At 41.9% G+C, this 22137-nt stretch overlaps 2 protein-coding genes across 2 annotated transcripts in view; both read left to right on the top strand.

Moving 5' to 3' along the window:
* Nucleotides 1-6317, top strand: part of IGF2R (insulin like growth factor 2 receptor) — a 46250-nt gene extending 39933 nt beyond the window's left edge. Inside the window, exons 43-48 of the mRNA XM_026044725.1 lie at nt 136-282; nt 1599-1783; nt 2365-2551; nt 3603-3767; nt 4541-4610; nt 5039-6317. Of these exons, the coding sequence (XP_025900510.1) occupies nt 136-282; nt 1599-1783; nt 2365-2551; nt 3603-3767; nt 4541-4610; nt 5039-5419 (1135 nt within the window). The 3' untranslated portion in view covers nt 5420-6317. The remainder of the gene's footprint in view (nt 1-135; nt 283-1598; nt 1784-2364; nt 2552-3602; nt 3768-4540; nt 4611-5038) is intronic.
* Nucleotides 6318-9287: 2970 nt separating this feature from the next.
* SLC22A2 (solute carrier family 22 member 2) lies at nt 9288-20699 on the top strand. The gene is made up of 11 exons (XM_026044738.1): nt 9288-9793; nt 11799-11902; nt 12893-13047; nt 15243-15411; nt 16079-16193; nt 16643-16749; nt 17515-17729; nt 18034-18142; nt 19045-19157; nt 19651-19750; nt 20437-20699. Exons 1-11 carry the CDS (start codon nt 9386-9388, stop codon nt 20501-20503), a joined length of 1662 nt encoding a protein of 553 aa, XP_025900523.1. The 5' UTR covers nt 9288-9385; the 3' UTR covers nt 20504-20699.
* Nucleotides 20700-22137: the final 1438 nt, after the last annotated feature.

Genomic DNA, 22137 nt, shown 5'->3' with positions numbered 1-22137 from the left:
GAAAAGATCAGTGCAGCTCTTCTGTAGGTAGCCTCTTTTAGTATGTTAACTACTCAGCTTGCTCACTGAAAGATGCTTGCACAGGAGACTGTTACCATTTCCCAGACCAATGTACTGTGTCTGTTCATTTGGCAGGATTGATGAAGAGAACTGTGTTTACTACATCACTTGGGACACACGGGCTGCTTGTGCTGTTAAGCAGCAGGAGGTGGAGGTAGTGAATGGAACAGTTATTAATCCTGTAACCGGGAAGAACTTTTCTTTGGGGGATGTTTATTACAAGTAAGTAAAACAAATGAAAACCTTAGCATTCTACTGTGGGAAAGGAAACCTCGGTGTGACTGCTTTAAGTTGCCTTAATCACCCCTCATTGTCCTGTGGAAATCCTGCTAAATTTGCTGTTGGACTTGTGCCAGTGTTGGACTTAAGGATGGRTGGTGAAGGTCGTACAGTTTGCTGCTGGAATTGAAAGCTCTGAGCCTGCCTGGAGGTACTCAAGAGTGAGTCCAAACCTGGGAGTTTCCCCACAGTAGAACTCTCAGTGGCTGCTGAGTGGGTCACTGCTCTCTCCAGAGTGCATAGATATCAGTTCAGAAACGAAGACCCTACTCTGCTCTTTGGCCTTTCGTGTAGCTCCTTTCATTCTGCCCAGCAAGTCCATGTGGAGGCAAGAGCTCATGCTCCAAAAGCCTCAAGAGTGAGGAAGGACAGCTCGGAAGGAATGTTTAAGTGTGTGTRACTGCAAGGGCAAGGAAGGACCAACAGTTAACAATGTCTGCATAACCATGTGGCACATAATTCTGTTGCAGACAATTTTACCTGATTTAAAATAAAACTAGTGTTTTATGGAGGGAAAACTTCCCATGCCCTAGTGCTGTGGGAAGAATGCATTCTGCTTGCAGGGCGCAAACCAGTAGTATGTGCTGAAGGATATRGGTTTGGTTAAGTAAGCATTAATGTTGTGAATAGACTTGCTATGCAAACATGTTTTGCCTGTAATTCTCTAAACATGGAGAGGAACCAAATAGGTTTGGATGGGGGAGATGAGATCAGGACAAAATGAGAAGCCTGGTGTAACGTTTGATGGAAAAACAAATTATATTTGAGCGAGCTCAGCCTTTGAGTAGGAGGTTAGAACAGATAGCTCCTAATCTCTAGGAAGCTCTTGCAGTGGACCTTGTCCTTCTAGAGAAGGCTGCTTGCTAGTGGTCAGCAAAACTACGCACTGCTATTTATCAGAGCTCAGTAGTGATCTTTGTGGTCCATATGTGATGTGTGTGAAAGCTGCTGAATTGTGCTTGTGTTCCTAGTTGTTTAATCCTCTCTATGTGTTTAAGCATGCACCTGCTGAGGGCAGTATAGTTACCAATGTTTGCTTTCTGTGTGGTTTTGGAAAACTTAATGCTGGGTATAATTCTCACCTGTAAGTGTTCAGGGTGGAAGTCTCTGTCTCACTGCTCTTTTGACTCTTGAATCATTTACTAACTTGTCTGGAGTTAGCTGGCAGCAACTGTTACTTCTGTTGCTGGCCTTATCTCTTGAGAATAACCTAACTCTGAGTTTAAACTTCAGGATAGGCCTGCCCTCTGTCTCCACAGGTTGTACACGGCCTCTGGTGACATAAGAACAAATGGTGACAAGTATGTGTATGAAATTCAACTTTCTGGTATAAGAAACTCAAGTTTCCTGGAGTGTGCTGGAGCAAACATCTGCCAAGTTAAAACTAATGAACGTCGCTTTCGGAAAATTGGTTCTTCCAGGAAAGCTAAATATTATGTTCAAGGTAGGTGCTTACTAGTTGGATTTATGTGCTTCTCCAGATACATGACATCATAGTGTAGATGTTTTTTTTTAACATCTACACTAATCAATTTCTACAAAAGTATGTAGAGTCTATGTTTCGGGATTTAGATTTTCTTGTCATGCAAGCTCAGTTGCAAAAGTGTCTTTAGAAGCAGATTTGGGTTGATACTTCTTAAGAATTAAGAAGTATCTTAATTTCTTAATTCCTATCCTATCTTTGATATCTTTGATAGGATAGGAATAAAGAGGAGACCAAGTCATCTTGTTCTTCATTTATCCCGCTGTGTTTATGCTCCATAAGCAGTGCTCTTTGACCTCTTCAGTTTTTCTGATAAAAAGCATAGCCTACTGTTCTGTAGTGACTTATGGAGATCAGTCATATACCTCTATGTAAGATATGGTACCATACAGATAGGGTCATCTACAGAAACCTAGTAATGTCTAAGTTGCTATTGCATAACAAATACATGCAAGAACACAGAGTAGTTAATTTTCTTTCCAGGCTAATGTTGATGGACTGTCCTTAGGGAAGTACTTAACTGCAACATCTTCTCTCTGCAGATGATGACTTGGATGTCACATTTTCTTCAGACTCTAGATGTGGTAAAGATAAGTCGAAGTTTGTCTCTTCAACCATTTTCCTCCACTGCACTCAAAGAGCAAAAGAAGGCATCCCTGAATTCCTTCATGAGACGGCAGATTGTCAGTATTTATTTACCTGGTACACATCTGCTGTGTGTCCATTAATGTGAGTAATTGAGTAAGTGAGTAATYGAGTAATTGTCTGAAAGTGGCTCTTGTCAGTATTTGTCAACTGAAGGGCGACTCGTGTTCTTGCACAGCCACTCTGATGAACAGAGGAAAAGGCAAACAATTTAGCAAAAGAAAGAAATGCATGGTGTCCATGCATGTAATGTTTGATACTTGGCATTCATTTATTTAGCAGTCAAACTGACCTGAACCTGAAATTTTGTTTGCACTTGAAATTATGGAGAGAGGTGGTAGAGTYTAATATCTGTCTCTCTAATAAGTAAAAAACTACTGTAACTGAGAAAACATAGCCAGTATTCAGCAAATATTTTTGTCCTGTCTGCCTTAGAGTGAACAAMAATATAGATATGTACAGAAATATCTCATAATTTCTGTGATTGATTACACCTTTTCTGACCTGTGGAGTAGAGACTGTGGTTTAAAAACTGAAAAATAATAAATAAGGACCCAGGTGCAGTGTTTTTATTTTTTTAACTGGAGTCCTTAGCTGCCTTCTGGGCATGGGACAGGCTCTCTGCAAAGAGTTGCTCATGTGTAGAAATGATTAATCCTAGGGCTATTTGCTGTCTTGCTGCTGGCTAACTTCAAAATCCAGGAAGGATATGTTCATTTTCATTAAACAGGGGATTAGGTATTGAAGGAGTTTGATCGGTGTGCTGTCTATAGTCAGCTGAAAGGTAAATAATTACTGTAGCCTCTATGACTTTTTCCGGTACAGATTTTGTTCTAATACAGCTTTGTATGGAAAGCTGCTGCTATCAAGTTATAGTGTCCAATCATAACTTGGTCTGTGCTGGAATATGTATTATTTGAAAGCCAACCAGAATGTAGTACAATGCATATCTTATTTCTCTTTGAGCTATCTTATTGAGAAGAAAAATCCCTCTGCTTTCTATTCTTTACAGCTGCTACATAGGACTGACAGGATGGTCTGGCATGTTAGTTCCTTGAAGCCACTCTTTCCAGTCATATTTGATGCAATGGGTCCATATATTTTATTTTTCTTCTTTCTCATAATTTATCATTAGATCAACAAGTATTCCAGGAAGTCATGAGGGCCAATCTGATCAAGAAGCCCAGATACATAAAGGCCTTTCAAGGAGAAGTCAAGCTGTTGGTGCTGTGCTTAGTGTCCTTCTAGTTATTCTCACTGCCTGCTTAATAATCTTGCTGTTCTACAAAAAGGAGAGGAGGTAAGTAGTAATTGGGAGGCCTTAAAGATTTTGATAGGACTTGCTTTCCTTCTCGAAAGGGAGTTGGTGAACTTTGGAGATTTGTTTGTTTTACAGCTGACAGCATTAATGGTCAAGTAGCTACTGCTTTGTTTTCAAGCTTTTCCTTTACTATCTGAAGTCTCGTGCAAAGTCCAGTTGGCTTGGACTGATCTTTATTACCCATTAGATAGTAGTCTACAGTAATTAATGTAGCARTTAATATCTAATGCCTGATGGAGAACTGTGAAGGTTCACCTGTGAAGGTAACAGAACCCTGGCACAGGCTGCCCAGAGTGATTGCAGAGTCTCCTCTGRAGATCTTCCAAACCTGCCTGGATGCCACCCTGTGCCATGTGCTGTAGGTGTCCYTGCTGGAGCAGGGGGGTTGGACTAGTTGATCTCTAGAGGTCCCTTCCAACCTCAGCCAATCTGTGGTTCTGGATCAAGTTGGAATCATACAAGAGCCACAAAACACATACAAACAACACTGCCTTCGAGCCAAGGTTACTTTTTTTCCAAAGGCTTTAAGTATCAGAAGAGTCAGGCTGAAGCTGTGGTGAGCAAGATGATACATATGATTATAGACTATGTTTTACTTGTTCGTGTGGTTCTGAATGAAATATGATAGCATGTAGTTGTTTGGTAAAATGCTTTGATGGCAAAACTCCAGTGATGACCGATGAGGGCTGCAAAGGTAGATACAATTCTTCTAATGCTGTGTTTCTCCCCTGCCCTTTTTTTTCTATTTCCAGGGAAATTGTAATAAACAAGATAACCAACTGTTGCAGAAGAACATCAGGAGTTTCCTACAAATACACAAAGGTAATTTTGATGAAATCAAAGGCTTTTGCTTCTGTGACTTTAAAAACAAACCAAAAAAAACTTCCCAGTTCCTTCAGTACCTGGATATTAAATTCTATGGCTTCAGTAGGGCTGCATGGCTGTTTTACATGTCTAAAACTACGTAGTAAAAAGACAAAAGAAGTTAYAGGAAGAAATGTTGAGAAGTGGCCCATGAGTAGCTTAAGGTGCACAAAGCTTTTCAGGAGACGACAGCTGAGGTTCAGACACAGTACAGAATGGCTGGAAGCAACAATAATATACTGCAGGAGTATGCTGTTACTGTCCCAAGATCAAATACATCCATACAGACCTTGTATGGGATGGGTCTGCTGATTGGAAAGATCAGTAATAGGCAGAGTCTAGAGCACTATATGCAGTCTACTCTTGCTTTTTGTTGTTTTTTTCAGATAAACAGTGAAGAGGAAGCTAATGAGCATGAAACGGAGTGGCTTATGGAGGAAATCACAGYGCCAAATCAAAGAACAGCAAAGGGAGGGCAGGAAAATGGTCACATTACCACTAAGTCTGTTACATCCGAAGCTTTTACATCTCTCCATGCTGATGATCTGGACAGTGAGGATGAAGTGTTAACAATTCCAGATGTAAAGATTCAGTCAGGAAGAGGGATAGACAAGAGCAAGCATCCACGAAAGAAGGTGCCAAGCCTTGACTTACTGAATGGGGGAAAGGATAGGAAAGTAAAAGCCAACCCAGGCCAACAGGCACAGAACTCTACAAACACAGTATCATTTCATGATGATAGTGATGAGGACTTGTTGAATGTTTAATACCCCCTTCTTGTGCCTAAACAAATATAGAGAGATTATATAATGGGACAACACTTCCAACCAAATACAAGGACTTCAGCCTGAAAAGATTTTTTTTTTTTTTGAATTTTGCCTTTAACAAGAAACCATTGAAAAGGGATGAAGAAAAATGTGTTGGTGGTTTACAATGATCTGTTCGGTAACGACTGGGTTTTTAGCATCCAGTTGGCTGAGTTGTGTTGACTCTCTCTAGCCAGGACAGGGATTTTCTGCTTGTTTTCTTTTAAGCCTTAGCATAGACATTAAATGCTTGTTTAAAAGAAGAACCYATCAAAGAACAGGATTAAATCCAAACGAAGCCCATGGCTCCTGAGATTCAAATTATCTGACTACTAGCATTTTAACTCCTTGTATTTATTGATCCTCACTACTCAGGTTTATTCTTCCTGCCGGCAGGGTATTATTCTATGGGTTCACCCATTGTGTGACAAGGAAAAATATAACTTTTGTGAGTTGGGATGATTTGATGTAAATTTTAGAACCCGTCTAACTTATCCTGTAAATTTGAATATCCATTCTAATTTAAACAGATCATTGATTCAAAGGTGTTGACTGAAAGGTACAACTCTGTATAGCTTTAGCCTGAAATGATTGCTGTTCTTTGCATGATATTTTTGGTACTGGTTATATGACTGACTTCTCAGTATTTGCCTAAGCAGCTGATAAGCACCCAAAGATTTTTTTTTTCCACTAAATTATGGCTGGACTATATGCAAGAGAACCAGAGTTTCAAGACCAGAGAGGCAGAATTCCTGGCATGCAGCCTGCGCTGCCCAGTTTGTCATCACCAAGAAAAGCCTAACAACTAGAGGAGCCTTAATCTACGCATCATCTATYCAGTACAAATTGTGAGAAAAATTTTGGTCCTGTGTTTTTTGGTAATGCAAGTTCTAGTGCTTATGCTGAAGCCCTGGCCACAGTCATTGACTTGAAAAGTTACTGGTGATGAATGGAAGTCAATTTTCCTCTGGCAGTYTTGCTTTTCTCCAGGTCTTTCTGGAATCACCTTACAGACAATGATATGGTTTCAAAGAATTGTGCAAGTACATATACTGGTCAGAATTTTTTGAAACTCTCCATTGTTCCTTTTGGTTGGCTTATTCAATTTCAACAATAGTTTCTTTTTATAAAAACTCCATTTTGAATCAAAATAGTGTAATATAAAGTAATCAGCAATTTCAATAAAAGATATGAAGTGGGTATTCCAAATCCCACATATCAAGTCTGGAATCTTTCTTGTACTGGTATGTAGAACTGTTCATCAACTTGGTAGTCTCCTCTGCTGCCACCATGGCTAATATCCTCATTGCAGTGCTCAAAGTGAGAACTGTTTGATCACAAAGGTCCACTAGTGCCTTTTCACTGCTAAAGTGAAGCCTTAAAAATGTTTGGCCAAAGCTGCCTCTTAAAATCATATTTAAATAAGTAGCCTTTTTACAGTTTGCATTAGGTTAATTGGGGAGAATGAGAGGCCTGACAGTAGGTTTTTAATTATCATCAACTCTGAAGCATTTTCTGAAATGGATACTGAGGAACGTTGTCTGCTCCAGACCTTGCAAGGCTTGCATCTTGGAGTTGTTCAGGGAGTGGTGTGGTACTGAATTCAGAATTTGACCTACATACCAAGATTTGATACCAAATGATATGTTCATTGTGACTGTGTAATGAGGCTTAGATAGAACAACTCTATGCTATCTGGGAATGCTTATCTGAACAATATCAAGGACATGTTTCTAATAACAGGCAGCTGACAACAGTAACTTAAATGTCTAGTTTTGGAACTGCTGTCCACTTTTCATCAAAGCAGGTGGGGATATGTGGACTAAAACTTATCTTGTGCAGAGCTGAATGCCTAACTTTGTTCAGGAAACTTTTTTCCAGTGGAACACTTGGTTAAATATAGGAAGGAGGAAATGTTACAAGGATGTTGGGGAGCCAGGGACCAGTATGCACAAATTACAGCAACTTGTGGCAGCATGGGAAGACTTCAGTGGCTTCCTGATGGATTCTGGGCTGGGTACCCAGCTGGCCAGTCAGCTCACAGAATCACACAATGTTCAAGGTTGGAAGGGACCTCTASAGATCATCTAGTCCAACCTTCCTGCTCCAGCAGGGACACCTACAGCATGTGGCACAGCTCGCTCGGAGGTGGAAGGCTGCGAGACACCTGCACAGTGCAGTGCCCAACCCTGGTCCAGAGGGAAATGAAGTGTTACCTATCTCCTCTCTGGTAGAGAGTAATGGGAAATTGGGGAAAATCCTGGTCTAACCTTTTAATTTGAACTCATACACTCTACTGCAAACGGATTAAGCGCCAAAAAAAAAAAAAAAAAAAAAAAAGCTTGGAAAAAAAAATAACTTGGTGCAAAACTTTTTTTAAAAAACAGACCAATTGCTTTAAACATGTACTTTCCGTGCAGGGCTTGACTTATTTTTCCTTGCTTCAGCTGTTTGCAAACGTGCCTCCTGCCTGGGGTGGAAGCAGGGGAGGGCAGTGAGTGGGGCTGGTGCTGCGCTGGCCCCTGCTGCTCCACATGGACCTTCCGAGGAGGCAAAAGTCCAGGGAATCACAGTGGTGGTTCCGAGGWGGTTGTGTGCTTAGCGCAAAGTAATGCAGCTCTAAGTAGTTGCATAAGCAGTGCTCTTGTTACTGTGTTACTTCTGCTATTCTGCTTTATTCTGTTTTGGAGGGGGATGGTTTGCTTGAGGAGGTGGTAGGTCTGTCTAATATAAATAATACTTGGGGAGTGCTGATCTCAAAGCAGTTTTTACAGCTGGCTAGGTCATAATTACACTGAAGTTGAACAGAGTTTTCAGTGACACATTAAGCTGGATGAAGAACTGGCTCTGGTCTGTATCTTTGCTTCAAAACTGTCTTGTTAACTTGCTTGGCTTTTGGAGTGCATGGGAATAGGTCTTTAATCTGTGTGCAGTTGCTTAATCTGGGCATGTTACTCTCTAGACCATTTTCTTTTTTGTTTTTTTTTTTCYGTCTCTAAAATGTTATCTTTCATTCATGCTTTTCCTTCTTATGAAAGCTACTGTTGCCAGCAAAGGTGTTGGAGTAGCTGGTATCTGTCTATGGGTAGTATGAAACACTAGTGAAACCTGATGCATTTCTTCATTCATTTCTTAGTTTTTGAGCACCAGGAAAAAAAAAGTTTGCCTTTGCAAAGTCTTACAAGCCTGCAGTAAGCAATAGTTGTCTCTGTCTTGATTACTGTGTATCTTGGTTTCCTCTAGCTAGTTCCAGTGCATAATCTTAATATTTTTAATATTTTGTATCACATTTTTGAAAGAATTATTGTCAGATAAAATGTGTTCCTGTTGTAGTTGGAGGAGGAGAGTTTCTTTGGAAATGGGGACATGTGGAGAGTGAAGAAGTAACAGGGTCAGCACATGAGTTCGCAGGACATATTTCTCCCCTGTACTAAGTTTCAGTGTAGGAACACTTCTATTTCCAAGTCTATTTGAAAATCAAACAAACAAAAAACTAGTTAATATGGCATGTCTGTTTACAGACAAGGTTTGCCCAGCAATTACTGTGCTAAACTTTTCACTTGTTGACGGGATTTTCCGTCTACGCTTGTCCGAATGCTTCTAGTGTCGAAAGAGTGGATTTGGCTTAATAAGAAACAGTGTTCTGGCTGTTAGCTGCTTTTCTGGACAAAAGAGAGGCTCCCTGATGAGGGGTTAAATGCAAATTTTCCTTGGGTCAATCAAGGTTTGCTCTCAAATGAAACCTAAAAAATAAAGCTTGCAACACATAGCTTAATAATTTATGGAGCTAATCTTGACTTTTGGTCAAATGTCTTTGTTACTTAAATAGCTTTGCGGCCAACTAAATATACCAGTGCGGTGGAGAGGACCTAGGTAAGTTTTTTTTTTTTTTTCCTTATTATTATTTTGCAAGAGTGCAATGCAAAAATGCGGACCCTGGATGACATCCTGGAGAGCGTCGGCGAGTTCGACCGGTTCCAAAAGCAGACCTTCTTGGTGCTGTGCTTGCTCTCGGCCGCCTTCACGCCGGTGTACGTGGGCATCGTGTTCCTGGGCTTCATCCCCGAGCACCGCTGCRTGAGCCCCGGCGCGGCCGAGCTGAGCCGCCGCTGCGGCTGGAGCCGCGACGAGGAGCTGCGCTACACGGTGCCCGAGTGGGGCCAGCGCGGCGACCCCTTCGCCAGGCGCTGCCGCCGCTACAATGTCGACTGGAACGACACGGGCCTGGCCTGCAGCGACCCGCTGGCGGCGCCCCGCAACGCCGGCGYGCTGCCCCTCGCCGCCTGCACCCACGGCTGGCTCTACGACACGCAGGGGTCCTCCCTGGTCACRGAGGTGAGTGCCCTCCTCCGGCCTCCCCGGCAGCGCGGGCAGCTCCAGGGTCGGAGCGCACCTGCAAGACTGGGTCTGCTCGTGTGTTTTTACATTTTTTTACTGTATATAAAGGTATATTATTTCTATAGGTAGCCAAAATATGTAGCGGACACCTGTATACTCACCTGGAGGTGGGGGGATCAACTCCTGCTGCCACATCCACCTAAAATAGCTCCGCTGCCGTCCTGCCTTGTTCATGCTCCCACCTCCAGCTGCAGAGCCAAAAAGCATTTCAGCAAATAAATCGCTGTGTAGATAAAGCCCAGGTTTAAATAAAGCCCTAGTCCCTATTGGTGGAGATGTGTAAACMTCCCCCCCACCCCGCTCCACACCAGACATCAAAAGCCTCAGCTCACCAAACCAACCTGGCCACCGTGGGGGCAGGCCCACTCCTAAAGAACCTCCCCACTTTTAAGCTGTTTGTATTGCAAAGGAACTACAGAAAAGCCAAGGGCTGGTTTTTGCTTGTTTGCTTTATTTTTTCTCTTTTTTTCTTTTTTAATTTGGATGTGTTTTTTTAGAATAATTGAAAATAGCTTATTTGAAGCATCTCAGTATTTTAAGACTTGGCTGTCTATAAAATCCGTACTTTGATGAATGATTTCATCATCAATTTAGTACAAAGAAAAACTGATTTCTGACACCTCTAGAAATTTAATAGAACTTGATAAAACAAATGTAAGAGCTGTTAAATTCAAGGTTCTAGTGATTGTAGCACCTTGTTGTAAGTTTCTGACTTAATAGAGGGTTATAAAAGGAAATGAGGAAAAAAATCAATGAAAGCAGATGTGTATTGTATGTGTGTGTCTTCCCGTAAAATATGGACTGCATGATATTAAGGTGAAGAAATGAACTACCCAGGCTTTTCGGGCAGTCTATAATGACTGCCTCCCCTAGGGAGGACAGCTCAATGCTTCTACAGCCCAGCCTGCGCTGGACAACTTCCCCTGCACAAACTTGGGTAAATGCTGTGGTGCAGGGGGCTTGACTGGGGCTCTCTTGGGGGGTCTGCAATAGCCACAGCTTTGCGCACAAGCTTTTCCCAGTGTCTTGTGTTGGCTGTGGCTGTTTCTGCTGAGGCCATCCTGCTCCTGTGTGTTGTCCCTTGCTCTGGCAGGGAAGCAGGGCAAAGGACAGCACAGAGAAAACTTTACTCAAAGGAAAAAATTACACATGAAATGGTATCCTCACAGGGTGGATGTTGTTTTTTCCATGGATCAAAGATGCATAGTTTTGAATAAACCCAGCTTGCCAGTGGGACAGAAAGGGATTCAGAATGCTATCTTGAGGATGTTTTAAATAATTTATCGTCTAGTAACTTATTTTCTCATGCAAGGGCTAAGACCAGATGGCAAATATCTTTGGTAAAGTTTGGCCATGTCTGCGAGATGCCACATCTCTGTACAAGTCAGACTGTAGCATATTTTCTCCTGCTTCCAAAACCCTCTCAGTGTCTCATTCCCTACTTCCCCAGTGAGGCACTATGGGTGCTTCATGGAGAGCATAGCAAATAGAGCATAGCTGGAACAGCTCTGGGGAATATAGTATGCCCAATCCAGAGTACTTTTCAAGTGCTGCCATGGTATACAAGGAGGTGGGGCAGCTAGAACTGCTTAGAAACATTAACTACCAGTGGGAAGGAAAAAAAAAAAAAACCAAACAAAAACCCACAAATTTAGAAAACCTAGTCTGATTAACAGAGTTTGAACAAGGTATAATGTGCATTGGAAGTTTTGGCAAGCACCTAACTACTGTTTTTCCCAGTAGTAAAGATGAGGCATGAGAGAACTACTCAAAGGCTTGATCTTATTTTCAGTGTTGGACACTTATATCAATGATGTTCCAAGATGTTGATAAAATGGGTGTCAACCCAGACATGTGTTTAAGTTGAAGTTAAGGAGACTTTGCAAGTGTGAACTAGTTCCCAATTTCACTGTTTTGCTTTTACCTGTGGTTGCTCCTTTAGTTTGACCTGGTGTGTGAGGATTCTTGGAAGCTGGATCTCTTTCAGTCGTGTGTGAACGCCGGGTTTTTTATCGGCTCTGTAAACATTGGCTATGTAGCAGACAGGTACGTGTAGTGTGATCGTAAAAACACGTGACCTCCTTTATCAATGTTCMGCAGCTAAAGCTGAAGTAAAGGTAGAGAGAAGTTGTGCAACTGCTATCTCTACTCTTTTCAAAATAAGGAAAATCACCTAGGTATTAACTCATGGTATTAGAAGTGACCACTCTTGTTCATGGGTGAACAAATTGTAAGTGATAGTTTATGTAAACTGCCAATCTTTCATGCTCTGCGAGTCCTACAAACCTTGCTTTTTCTGCAAGGTGTTTCAGGTCTGTATATGCAGCAGATAAAGTCCTCCCTTGGAGGATCCACAGTGGGATGCATGCTATACTCTTGGCTTGCCACATGGCAAGCATGTGGTCTGTGAGAAAATACTCAAATTTGGCCAGACAGTTTARTCGAAAAATAAATAAATGGCAATATTAGAAGACCCCTTCTCTCTTTTCTCCCATCTAAAGACCGTTACTGCTACAGGTCCTGTTCTCTAGCTGTGAAGTCCAGCCCACTTGGGACTGGATTCATACACAAAATATTTTACAGAATTAAGTTTTCTGTATATAAATATGTTCCTCCTGGCCCACACAGGTATATTAGAGCCATAATAGTAATCTTTACTTTTTTTTCCCCCTCACTGTGTGCTAAATAACAAAAGAATAAGCTGCCTACTCAGGCATTTGGAGATAGCAGCTACAAATATGTGTAAATATGGGCCTATTCAGCTCCTGCTGAGGAAATTTTTCTTCCTTCAAACAACCTTGAAAGCCCTTCTGGAACTGCAGAGCAGTTGCCACAGTAGTTTTCAAGGATCTGACAAGTGAGTGAGAAATGGGCTAGCAGTAAAAGTTGGTGTTGTGTCTATGCCTTATTGCAAAGTTTTCTTTCTTTTTTTTTTTTTTTTTTTTTAACAATGGGTGCATAGCTCTCTTGATCACGTAAAACATCTATATCTTCCTTATTGGTATGTTGGCTTATGTGTGTTCTCTTCCAATCGAGGTTTGGTCGTAAGTTGTGCATCTTAACTACCATACTTGCAAATACTATTTGTGGCATTCTTCTGGTCTTTGTGCCTACCTACCTGTGGATATTGATCTTCCGTTTCCTGCAAGGACTGGTCAGCAAGGGCTGCTGGACTGCGGGCTATATCATGGGTGAGTTCAGGTCTCTTCCATGGAAGACAAGGTGAAAAAAATGAATAAAAAAACAGCGAATAAAAAGCCTTTACAGCTCTTTGAAATTATATATACAAGCTGATCTTGAGGAAAGTCATTGTCTTTGGCTTTTTGTTTGACGCTTGTTTTTCCCAAAGTATAGTGGCCTTCCAAGATGAGACGAGCGATGGGAAATTAGGGCTGTCTGTTCCCTGTGGTACAGCTCTGCCCTTGCCAGACCTGAGCCCCCCTTCCAGGGTGATAGCTGGGGAGGATGCACACACCGGGGCAGGTTGCAGCTACCTGGTGCTCAGCTTTGGCAACTGAGTCACAGCTGAGGACAAAGGAGGCCCATGGAGACACATGTGGAGAATGGGGAAAACTGAAGGCATTTTGGTGCTATGAAGAGCAATAAAAAGCAAGCAGGCTTTACAGGCTAAAAATAACTGCRGAACAGCATGTTCTTGTTGAGGAAAAGACAGCTATTTGAGTGCACTGGTGTTGTGCACTCCTTTGAGTGAAGGCCAAGCTGGGGCTTTCGAAGCAGGGGGTAGAGCCTGGCTGTCGTGGTGTTTCTCCCCACGCCGCGCTGCTCACAGCTGCAAGGCAGAAATGCCCTCGCTTTGTCACCACCGGTGCCAGCCGAGCCACTRCCACGCACCCGTCCCAGCGACCGCGGTACCAGGACAGCCGCGTGCGGGGATTGATTTTGTGGCTGATGAGCAGTGCTCTGCTGTGCCAGGGCTGAGCTGGGGGCCGTCTTGGTGCTTGTTCCCCAGTTCCGGGGTTTGCCGAGCCACCAGGGCCTCTGTCTTGCAAAACTGAACCTTTCAGCAATAAATGAACAAGTCATCAACAGAGCAACAAGTAAAATATTTCAACTGATGTATTTCAAATTCAGGATTACCTGGATTAGCAGGGTAGGTGACCCTACCAAATAGCTCTGAGCAAGTAGCCAACACCATTCCATTCAGTTAACCGGTAGTGGTAGAAATATAAATAGGAACACTTTAAACTACTGTTAATTCCTTTAGCACAAACATTTTACTAATACAGTGATCCAGATGTCTGTGATAAAACCTAAATATAAACATCTAGCCCAGAGCTAGGCCATTCTGCCAGGATGGGCTGSTTCCTTCCTGTGCCTGCTACAGACCCTTCTTTAGACTCTTAAATCTTTTTCTGGCACTGATGAAACTTTCATCACCACTTTCAGAGAAACTGCCATTTTTATAGTATAAAACTCATTTCAGGATGGTCACTTGTCCTACCCTGTTTTCTTCAAATGCACTTTGCTGCTTTGGGGTTCTCCTTGAAAGTAGCTCATGAGAGAAGCCRCATGGAATTGGACCCAAAGCCAATTTAAAGTTGTATCCTGATCCTCCAGCTAGTCAATACTAAATACCTAGGAAAGAATATAGTGACTGAACCAGCCTTGTTACTGTGCTATTTTGGACACTGGTCTCTCAACTGTTTTTAAGCTCAGAATCTTTCTGAGCCAAAGATGTTGATTGTTTCTACTTAATATTTGCCCAAGTAACGTGAACTAGGCTGTGATTCCAAAACAAAGCAGTTCCTTGAATTGCTAAATAATTGCATTTTGTTCTTTTTCTATTGTTTGCTCTCTTGAAATGAGACACAACCAAATACAAAATTTTACATGTGGTTATGCTTGCATGACAAAATAATTAATATTTCTTAGTTCTGCATCAATTAACCTTCAAGGCCTATCCCATGATGTGATGTTTGTAAACAGCAAATTTGCCATGAAATCGTCCTGTCTGGGAAGCTCCAAGTATCATTTTTCAAAGCAAATATTTCTTGTATGTTGAGAGTGAGATGAAGGATGAAAGGGTGCACTTAAAAAAAAAAAAGAGAGAGAGAGAGAAAGAAAGAAATTCTATTCAGATTGGAGGTGTTATGTTCAGGGTAGCATGTTGACTTTACAATAAAATCTTCTGTGTTTTGAGGGAGTGTTTGATTTATTCAATGGTAGAAGATGATAATGTGATAATGGAATGCCTTAGATCAACCCAAATGTTCTTTTCTCTTCCTTCTCTTCTGAAATTTTATGCCAAGTCCGGAATTTGTAAGAAGCTTCTTTTCAGGGTATTAATGTAACATTTCTTTTTTATGGGCCCTGCACTGAGCTGTCATCTCTGAAGTATCATTCATCTGTTTCTATGCATTTTTAGTCACAGAAGTTGTTGGTCCCAGATACAGGAGAACAGTGGGGATTCTCTATCAGGCGGCCTTCTCAGTTGGACTCCTTCTGTTTGATGCCATTGCTTATGCAATTCCTCACTGGAGATGGCTGCAGCTCACGGTTACCCTGCCAAGCTTCTTCTTCCTGCTCTACTACTGGTAAACATGCTTTCATTGTCTTCATGTAAGGCCAAACAAGCAACCTCTTTTGGTCCCTGAGCCTTGATAAACTTTGCACTGCTCTTTAGACACTTAGGCCAGTTAATGCAAAGAGTAATAACYGAGTGGAGCCCATGTTGGAAAGAGGGCTATGGAAACATTGCTAAATAATTGCATAATTGTGATGAGTTATTTACACATTCTTTGAAGAAAAACTTTCAAGTCTTTGATCCAACAAAAGAAAGATGTATGACTTCACCTTTAGGTTTATGATCAATATTTTTCAGCTTTTGAATGCTTTGGATACAAGATATTTTTTAGCTAGATCAAGAGGATAGAAATAATAGGAATCGATTTCTGTGAATAATTTTTCTTGGTCTGTGATAGTGTATCTAAAAATGGTTCCTTAAGAGGAGCCAGTTTTGGTGGACTGTCTAAATAAATTATTACACTGTTCTCAAAGACCTTTCAGATAGATTTTTGATGAACTCATCTTTTACTAAAGCCACTACAATTGCTCTTTTTTCCTCTGGAATAAGCTTTAGAGGTAGGTGTGGAAGATGAGAGGAAAAAATATTGTCTATACTGTTCTTATAGTCTCCATACATAGGAGTACTCCACGGGCATTAACTTTTGGTATAATAGCGTCCCCTCACTTGTGTTGTAGGTGCCTACCAGAGTCTCCTAGGTGGCTGATATCTCAAGGGAAAAATGAGAAAGCCATGAAAATTATTAGTGATATGGCCAAAAAAAATCGGAAGAAGATGCCTTCCCATCTTGAGGTGAGCTTGAAGTTTGCTTATAGATGTAAGGAAGCCTTAGTTACTTCTTCTTTCAATTCCCCTCAACAGAAACTTACTGCTTCTTCCCCCTAATCAGCAAGGTAGTAATCTCTAGCATAGTGACAGGATGTTAAGAAAGAAGAATTGTGTCAAGACTGGCTAAGCAAAAAAGATAAAATTTCCCTTACATAAATCGTAAATAAGTTAAGAAATCTTTTTTTTTTTTTTTTTTTTTTTTTTAAAAAACATGGAACAGCAAAAATTCTCCATGGGGAATTCTGCTGTAGTCCTGGACTGTTGCCCCAATGACTTGGGCAACAGCAGATCAGTGTCTCCAGGGGCCGTCGCGTGCGCTGAAGAGCTGGAGCGTGTGAATGTGGCTCCAGCTGCTTTCCTAAGGAGGGTACAAGTCTTGCACCCCAATGAACGTTGTTCTGGTTTTTCTGCAGGATATTAAATTTGAAGAGGAAGATGGTGGAAGACAGACCCCTTCCCTCTTTGACCTTGTTAGGACACCACAGATGAGGAAAAATACTTTCATTTTGATGTACAACTGGTAAAAAGAAAACCTTCAGTATTTTCTTTTTAGTTTAAATTTCTAGCCTTGTTTTAGATTTTGTTTCAGGTTCTGAATATACAGAAGGCTTCTGGTATATTTAATCTTTTCTCAAGGAATTGTTGACTTATTACCCTGGGATGTGCATCCTCCTGGTGTGCATTAATTTCTATAGATTTTTTCTATAGCTTTTCTATAGCTTATATTGAAATGTGTGAAACCAGCAGAGACATGTTCTGCACATTCTTCTTCCTCCACCCTCCTACCACCCCGCTGGTCCCCCCAGAAGAAGTGTAATTGGGGGAAAAAAGCATTAATTTTTTTTTCCTTCCCTCCTTACTGAGGAGGCTTTCAGTATTTCAAATAAATCAGAGTTGGGCACTGCAGGAGCACTGATCACTGAACCTAAGAAAAGTGCTGTCCCTCAGCAAGCTAGCAGGGGGCACTCCAGAACACAGAAATCTTTTGGTGGTGTAAGAGGTACCAGTCTCTAAATCACTTCCCGGCTTAAATGCTGTGGGCCCTAGCCTAGCTTGTGCTAGTGCAGGCTCAGTTACACCAGCCTTCATCTGAGGCAGTGTGATTCCCCATGCAGGCCTTCATTGCCCATCCTGTTCCACAGGCTCACGGGTTTCCATAAAAATGTTGTGGCTGAAGTTGGTTCCTCTGGTGGCTTTTGTTTGCTCTCCTTATAACGCTCCAGCAGGAAGCAGACCTCAGTCCTCTGAGTAAATAATGAAGTTGGTAACACTCTTCTCTACCTAGGTTCACCAGCTCCATCCTCTACCAGGGCCTCATCATGCACATGGGAATAGCTGGTGGGAACATGTATCTGGATTTTCTCTATTCTGCTCTTGTCGAGTTCCCAGCTGCCTTCATCATCATCGCCACCATTGACCGCGTCGGGCGACGCTACCCATGGGCTGCATCAAATCTGGTGGCTGGAGCTGCCTGCCTTGTCACTGCCCTGATCCCAGAGGGTGAGTCACCGGAGGCCTGGCACAGCTTCCCCACCCTAACGTCGCCTCTTGGGAGCAGGGCTAGTCTACCTCCCTATATAGCCCAAGTGAAACGAGGTCAATCTGTAGCTAAACAACAAATAAATAAATCTGAAAGCCCCAGGGTCCTGTATGTTGTTTTGGGAACTTCCCAAACTGCAACTCATGTGGTGCCAACTGTTTGCATCTCCTGCAGCAGAGTTGAGAACTATGGCGTTGGTTCATTAACTGATTCCCTCTAAATCTTTGGAAATATGTAAATGTTTTCCATATGCTTTGCTTGCAGACCTACACTGGCTGAAAGTGATCGCCGCTTGCATTGGGCGGATGGGAATCACAATGGCCTTTGAAATGGTTTGCTTTGTGAACACTGAACTGTATCCGACGTATATCAGGTAGGTGCCCCTTCTCCCAGCCAGCCCCTTGGCCAGGAAGTGAATTCAAGGGAAAAATGGAGACAGCCCAAGTGGATAAGGGATCTTAGTTCCTGTGTATTTGAATTTGGGCCTCTTTTGTACCAAAACAACCTTTAGATGGATCTATCCAGAGTCAGTGCTGCTATAGTGAATTCCAAGTCTGTGATCTTAGGTCTGGTTTTCTCCACTGTCTGTATGTTGGCTGCAGGACAACCTGCTCAGCAGCAGGTATGTGAGATACAGATATCTAAAGCTTTAGAGATGTCAACCCTTCAATTTCCTGCTTTTTCCCAGTGATCACAATGAGAGGTAGATGTATCATATGCCCTTGTGTGAAGCGTAGGTGTTTGTGTTGGTGAGGTGAATCTCACACTTTCTTTCTTCACTAGAAAGGAGCCGATTATATGTGAGATTGCACTACGTATGAAGTTACAAAACTCTTAGTTTCTTTATCAAAATGAATGCAGGATAMGACAGTTTAAAGTTTTATTTACAGTTGCAGTACTGTGCATTAGCAACAGAAGGATTTTTGGACACCCCTTGGACAGCTAAGATCTACTGTAGTTGAATATTTTACATTCTTACTAAATCTGTTTGGATATTCTACTTAGATTCTCTGCGGATGATTCTCTCTTTARCCTTGGGAATGTATTCATCCTTCTCATGTGAAAATACAGATGAACTCTTTGTGAAGATTTTTATTCTTGCGCTATATAGGTCTGAATTTCTGGATTTGCCCACCAGCTATGAAAATTAGGGCTTTTCTAACTATTTTGTTATTTTGTGTGTTCTGCASAGCAGCTCTATATGAGGTCAGAGCTGGTTCCTTTCCACCTGCAGCAGACATTCCCACTAATGCAATCCCTTTGCTGTTGAACCAGGAACCTTGGCGTCATGGTCTGCTCTGCCCTGTGTGACATCGGTGGAGTCGTTGCCCCCTTCATCGTCTACAGGCTGGTGGAGGTGTGGCAGGAGCTGCCCCTGATAGTGTTCAGTAAGTGCCACCTTGTCTCCTCGCAGGCTGCTCCTCAGGGCCAGCAAGGGGGCCCAAGCTGTGAAGGGAGGAAAACTGCTGAGGCGGTTGCACCAAATTCCGTAGAACACATTCTCTCTTTTAGAACCCATAACCTCCAGTTTAGAGTAACTTGGAGCTTGGTTATGCATTTGTATTGTTTTTTTTGTTAATATTGCTCCTTCTTTTTTTAAAGAATGCTAAAGACGAATGTCTATTTGACAAACATCACAGATCTGAGAAATATTGCTACATTTGGGTTGGATTAATATTTATAACTGATTTAAGTCTGATGAATTACTGTTCTTCTGTGAGTTAGATTGTCTCAGTCCTGGAACGACAACAACAACAAAAAGTTTCACATAATTCTTTTCTTATTTAATGATAATGATACTAATGATAATGATCAGAAAGAAGGTGTGTATGCCGCAGAGTAGCGTATGCTAACAAAGTCTTTGCTTTGTTTGATTTGAAGCTGTTCTTGGTTTAATTGCGGGTGGATTGGTTTTACTTCTGCCTGAAACTAAAGGAAGAGTTCTGCCTGAGACAGTTGAAGATGTTGAAAACTTGCACAGGTGAGTCAGGGTGATGAGCTTGCATTGACTTATACATGCCATACAGAAAGGGGGTAACCCAAGCAAGCCAACCCCCTAAGTGATTACTTTCAAAATTTCCCTATGTTTTTAATGGCTCTATCAGTCTACTTTTTAGGCACTTTGAGTGAAATGATTTGTGACCAAGTTATGTTGTAAGTGGTAGGATAAAATGATGGCCTTTTTCCTTTGCATGTCAGTTCTAACAAATAATCAGATGATAGATGCATCAAATTATTGATAACTTGAGTGCGTCCATTTCTTATGAAGGAAAAGTAACCAAAATAATACTTAAAATGGCTCAGAGGTGGTCATTTATCTCTGTATTCTGAGATGTCTTGTCACCCCTCACCTCTGACTGCCTGCTTCTTCCCTGCACCAACTGCACTAGCCCCTCAAACCTCCTGCAACCCTCTTATAATTTGTGCTTTACAACAAACAGAAATTCATCTTGTGGAACAGAGAAAGAGCAGTCTTAATACCAGCTACTCTTGTAATGAAGTAAATCACCAGTAACTACTGAAGAGCCAGAACAAGCCTCAGGGCTTTAAAGATCAATTGCTCATTTTCTTTGGAGAAGAGGTGAAGACAAGTGATGAATTTGCAGTTAGGTGCTCATTGAATGCATCCATTCCTGATTTACTGCTCATGTCATGTTGTTCTTGCAGGCAAGGAGCTTCAAAGGAGAAACAAATCTATCTCCATGTCCAAACATCAGAAGCAGCACATGACTGAAGAATGCAGGCCTCTTGCTGGGCAGTGTGCTTTAGAGCAGTAGTACTGAAACAGATTTAAATAAATATCCTCTCTTCTATCTTCCTTTTTTGCCCAACTATCCTGTATTTACAATGCTTAGAGTTTTCTGATGAGGTTGTCCCTATTCCTGCATATTTTTGATTTTGTCTGCATATTATAATATAAATATATTTGGAATGGAGGTGACTACAACCCATCTACAAGTTTGTTACAGCGTTCAACTCTTTCTCACAGATCTTTACTCACTTTTAAGTGTCATGGAGTTCACCTATGTTCTTGTGTCTGTGGAAGAGCTTACATATGGCATTCAGCTGGCTCACAGGGATGAGTGTATGGCAACCAGGAGCATGAAAAGGAAAGTGTTGGAGAAAGATGTATGGTTTTTCATAAGGTAATAACCATTCATTTCCTAGTGTGTAGCTACCTGCTGTTCTTGTGGTGTTTGAGCCACTTTCATGGTGGGCCACCCACACTCGTTCTGTGTATGCTACTGTTTGCTTAGAATTCCCTAGTTTTATAACCATGTGTATATGTAGACACATATACACACAGAATTTGATAGGAATCTCAAACTATTGTAGCAACCAAAATGTATGGGAGCTGCCAGTGTTTATAGTTGAGTAGGGAACTGATCAGATCCTGCTTTGCTGTGGGGCAAGGATAAGACAGAGCACTGTTTCAGTGTGTGTTTGTGGCTTGGGCACAGAGAAGGAGGAAGGGAAACTGGTCTCTGCTCATCCGGGCTGTGCAGGGAGCTGCCTAACATCCTGCCCTAGATGAAAGTGGTGGTTTGGCAGCTGCCCTTCTCAGCAGCAGCAGCAGCCGAAGCTCATCTCCTCCTGGGACTGAAGCAGCAGCACAGGGGCACGACCAGCTCAGTGCTGCGGCAGACCCTGGTGCTGGCAGCCCCAGGGCTGTGGGGCTGGGACAGCTCTGGGCAAACTGGGGAGCACCTGAGCAGGGCTATGTCCAGCTTAATGAGTAGGAGACTGTATTTCTCTGAAGATTCATCCTTTCAACAAGACCCTGCTTCTAGTYTAGTCATTTACAATCTCAGTGTATGGATTGTGTCTGAAAGGAATATGATATTTCTCATATTTCAGGGTACCCTCTAGCTTCCAGTAGCTGGATTGTTGAAAAGATGGGCCTTTACTTTGTAATTGTGAGATGCAAAAGTCCTTGTTTTCTGCCCAGCTGCAGATGTGGTCCAGCTGCGGCAACAATTTCTATCTGCTGTTTCTGTCCTTATTTTTTGTTGTCAGCACCAACATCCAGACACAGCACTGCCAACACAGCTTTTATTTGTGATTGCTGCTAGTTTCATTCCATTAAACATGACCATAGGCTTTACAGAATATGAGACTCATTAAAGTTGAGTGTCTGCAAAGTATGATCTCATCATGATAGCTCTGTCAATGTGCTTTTGTGTACGTGCCCATGGCAGCGTATTGACAGAAAGTTGCATCTTACACAGCTTCTGTGGTTTCCAACTCCCCTTTTTTTCTGTGATCAAAATATTTATGATTTTACTTGCAGCTTGGTCCACCCCTATTCCTACCGCATGGCACTGCATCACTCTACATTCAGTAAATTTTTTTTTAATATGAATTAAT

This window comes from Nothoprocta perdicaria, unplaced genomic scaffold, assembly GCF_003342845.1.
Source record: "Nothoprocta perdicaria isolate Ctin4 unplaced genomic scaffold, notPer1 scaffold_38, whole genome shotgun sequence".
NCBI classification, from domain to species: domain Eukaryota; kingdom Metazoa; phylum Chordata; class Aves; order Tinamiformes; family Tinamidae; genus Nothoprocta; species Nothoprocta perdicaria.
This window is presented reverse-complemented; position numbering and strand designations above follow the sequence as displayed.